The following is a 3,057-nucleotide window of genomic DNA, read 5'->3' as shown; positions in this document are numbered from 1 at the left end:
GCAAAGTTTCATGTTGTGTCGAGGCTTCTTAGTGTTTTAAAAATTATGATTTTGATACTATCATAGTAGTGTCCCTAGCACTCCCATTCAAAAGGCCATTTGACCAAAAACGAAAATACGGTAAATCTTAAGAGAGGTGCTTGCGTTTTAATTATGCTTTTAAACTAAACTCTGCCTTGAGTACACTCACAAAAAGAACCTATGTTGCATTTTGGCAAGAGTTACGCTTTAATCCACTACAAAAAAAGTTGTTAGTTGCAGCCCAATTCTCTAAGATCTACTTGTGGGGCTCTGGTCTCTCAAGATTTCCAATTCTCTGTAAAGAACTGTTTAAAATACCAATGTTGCATTCACTTTCTCCTCTCACCCAGGTGCTGTTGTGGTCGTCTGATAGGTCAGCATGTGGGCCTGCCCCCAGGCATCTCATCCAGTCAGAATGATAAGGCAGATCGTTTGGCCAAGAATGACAGCCTGTCGGAGAAGTGGTCGATCAGCAAACACACACAGCTCAGCCCCACCGATGCCTTCGGCACCATTGAGTTCCAGGGGGGAGGACACTCCAATAAAGCCATGGTGACTCCCACATAACAACTCTGCTAAGGATGAATGATTTTTAGTTGCAGTAACTCTGACTGATATTGCAATTGCGAAAAGATTTGCCTTATGATTTTCACAAAAAATCATTAACATTACAATGATTATAGTTATAGGATTTTTAAGATGATCTGTAGCAAAAAAAGATCTTTTCTTATGTCTGTAGAATATGATGCATAAGCCAGGCCATTTTGACGTACTTTTTTACTTTAACCGCCTGAAGTCTAAAAGCATTTTTTTAGCATTTGTGTTTCATATTAAAATTTTCAGAACAACCTCAGCTTTCTGTAAGTGATGCCCAGGCGCTAAAGCTGATTGATGTTGACTTTTTGAAAGTCCTCAAATCTCTTTTGAAAACAAACCTTAACTTATGACGTGTGGTACAAATTGTTTCGGTGCTTGAAATGATTTTACCAAAGTCCAGTGTTATATATGATTAAAAAATGAAGTGCATTTCTGAAGTTAAATTATTATGTAATATCGGTTTTTAAGTTTAAGTTCAAAGTTTCAAAAAGGGACAGTGTATATTAATGAACATTTTGAAGAATGTAAATATACAGGATTATAGCCAAGGGCTATATTCCATTCTTAGTCCCTGACAGGTTGTTGCTCCCTTACTTATAAGTTAAGTTAAATAAATAGATACATCACAATAAAAAAATGATATGATATGAACAAAAACTGAAGACAAATTACAGATTATCTGGTTAATAGGTTTAATTTTGCATGTGACATTTTTAAAACTGTTTGGTGAGAGTTGATAATTCACGTATTGCGCTTGGTATAGAGTTCCATGTATTGGTCGCTGTAATCGCGTTTTTCAAGTACATGGTACCTCCTCAATTCGCCTATATTCTACTTGCCTTTTTTGGTTTTCCATTACAAAAAAAAGTCCCTGGTACTTGCTAACAGATACTTTTTTTAATACCACCTCAGTCGAGGTTCCATGCGAGCTGAGAAGATACCAAAAGGTGACGTGAAAACCTGCAGATTTCTGATTGGTCGGAGAGAATTATCACTAATCATCATTGCTAGCGACAGACGGAGGTGTCCTGAACAAACCCGCCGTGTTTAACCCTCCTGTTGTCCTCGGGTCAAATTTGACCCGCTTTTAACAGGTTGCTATATCAGAAATTTGGGTTTCTTGCAACCAAATTGTCAAAAGAAATAATGTGGATGGTTCCTTACGACGCTTTTCACAAGTAATATAAAGGATCAGTTAATTACTTTCAATTGTATAGCATTTGAAAAAGAAAATGGTAAAAGAACGTTGAAAAAAGTGACAAATATGTCGGAAAAAGCTTAAAAAATGTCCGCAAAAGTGGCAAGAACGTCAAAACAAAGTGGAGAGAAAAAACATCGGGGAAAGCGACAAAAGTGTTGAAAAAGACGACCAAAACGTTGGAAAAAAAAAAAAATTTAAATTTTGAAGCAAAACAAATAGTTGCATGGTTGACGGGGAAGACAACACAAGGGTTAAGTAGTTTAGGCAACGGCGTTTTTTTTTGCTGCCTCCAGCTTCTTCTGAAACTAAATTTGTTTTCTGGCTGCGGCAGCAGCCACATGCCGAACATCAAAAGCAACACACCTTTGACGTTCAGTGTGTGTGTCGCGTTAGGTCACGGCAGTTTCCTGCTATGACGACCAGCCACGGCTCACCTCACGCATGAGGCGGTACTAATCTGCAATGGAAAAAGGAGGAAGGGGCAGCGCTGCTGAGTTGAGGCGAGCCGAGTCGAGCAGGTACCATGAATTGGAAAAACGCCATAAGTAGGAGTACGAGTTTTGTCAAACATTGTTTGGACGCGCCGTTGCGTCTTTCGTCCCCAGAGGGTTAACAAACATAGGCGGACTTTCCATTGGGCAAAGGTCGCCGATTGCCTTGGGCACCAAACTACCAGGGGCCCTATTAACACCTATTAAACTTAATGGTCAAGCTTGTTTCTTACTCTTCAACTAATAATCATGCCATTCTAAAAATGCATGGATGTATTATGAACACATGCCATCAGCAGCCCCCCTACTAGCAAAGTAGCATGCCTTAGTTTGCCTTGGGCCCCCAAAGTTTTAAATCTTCCACTGTTAACAAATATTGCCACAGCGATTTCAAAATTGCAGTAGGTGCTATTGGCATTTTGATAACATTTTGATTAACTGTTCAGCTCTAAAATGTACTTGGTTCCATTTTTTCAGTGTCGCTGCTGAAACCTTGCTTCTAAAAAAAGACAAAGAACAGAACAACCTGAAGATTTTAGAGGACAAAATGCACATGAAACAATCTCTGTAAACTTGTGAGGTTTTGACCTCTTCAGGAAGTGCTCCTTCGTGTTAATGATTGTGGTTTTGAAAATGGTGAAATGTATAAGAGATGCATCAGGTGTCAAAGATAGAGTAGGCCGTGGTACAGTGTTCTTTGCGGAATATACTATTCTATATATATATATATATTCTATACAGACGAGG

At 38.8% G+C, this 3,057-nt stretch overlaps 1 protein-coding gene across 11 annotated transcripts in view; it reads left to right on the top strand.

Moving 5' to 3' along the window:
• The window catches only part of trpm3 (transient receptor potential cation channel, subfamily M, member 3), a 168,439-nt gene that overhangs the window by 92,842 nt on the left and 72,540 nt on the right, over positions 1 to 3,057 (top strand). For all 11 annotated transcript variants that reach the window (XM_032516962.1, XM_032516958.1, XM_032516960.1 and 8 more), the window contains one exon: positions 372 to 573. In XM_032516962.1, the coding sequence (XP_032372853.1) occupies positions 372 to 573 (202 nt within the window). The remainder of the gene's footprint in view (positions 1 to 371; positions 574 to 3,057) is intronic.

Source organism: Etheostoma spectabile, chromosome 5 (assembly GCF_008692095.1).
Source record: "Etheostoma spectabile isolate EspeVRDwgs_2016 chromosome 5, UIUC_Espe_1.0, whole genome shotgun sequence".
Taxonomy (NCBI): Eukaryota; Metazoa; Chordata; class Actinopteri; order Perciformes; family Percidae; genus Etheostoma; species Etheostoma spectabile.
The sequence above is the reverse complement of the archived record's forward strand: the minus strand, read 5'-3'. Positions and strand labels throughout refer to the sequence as shown.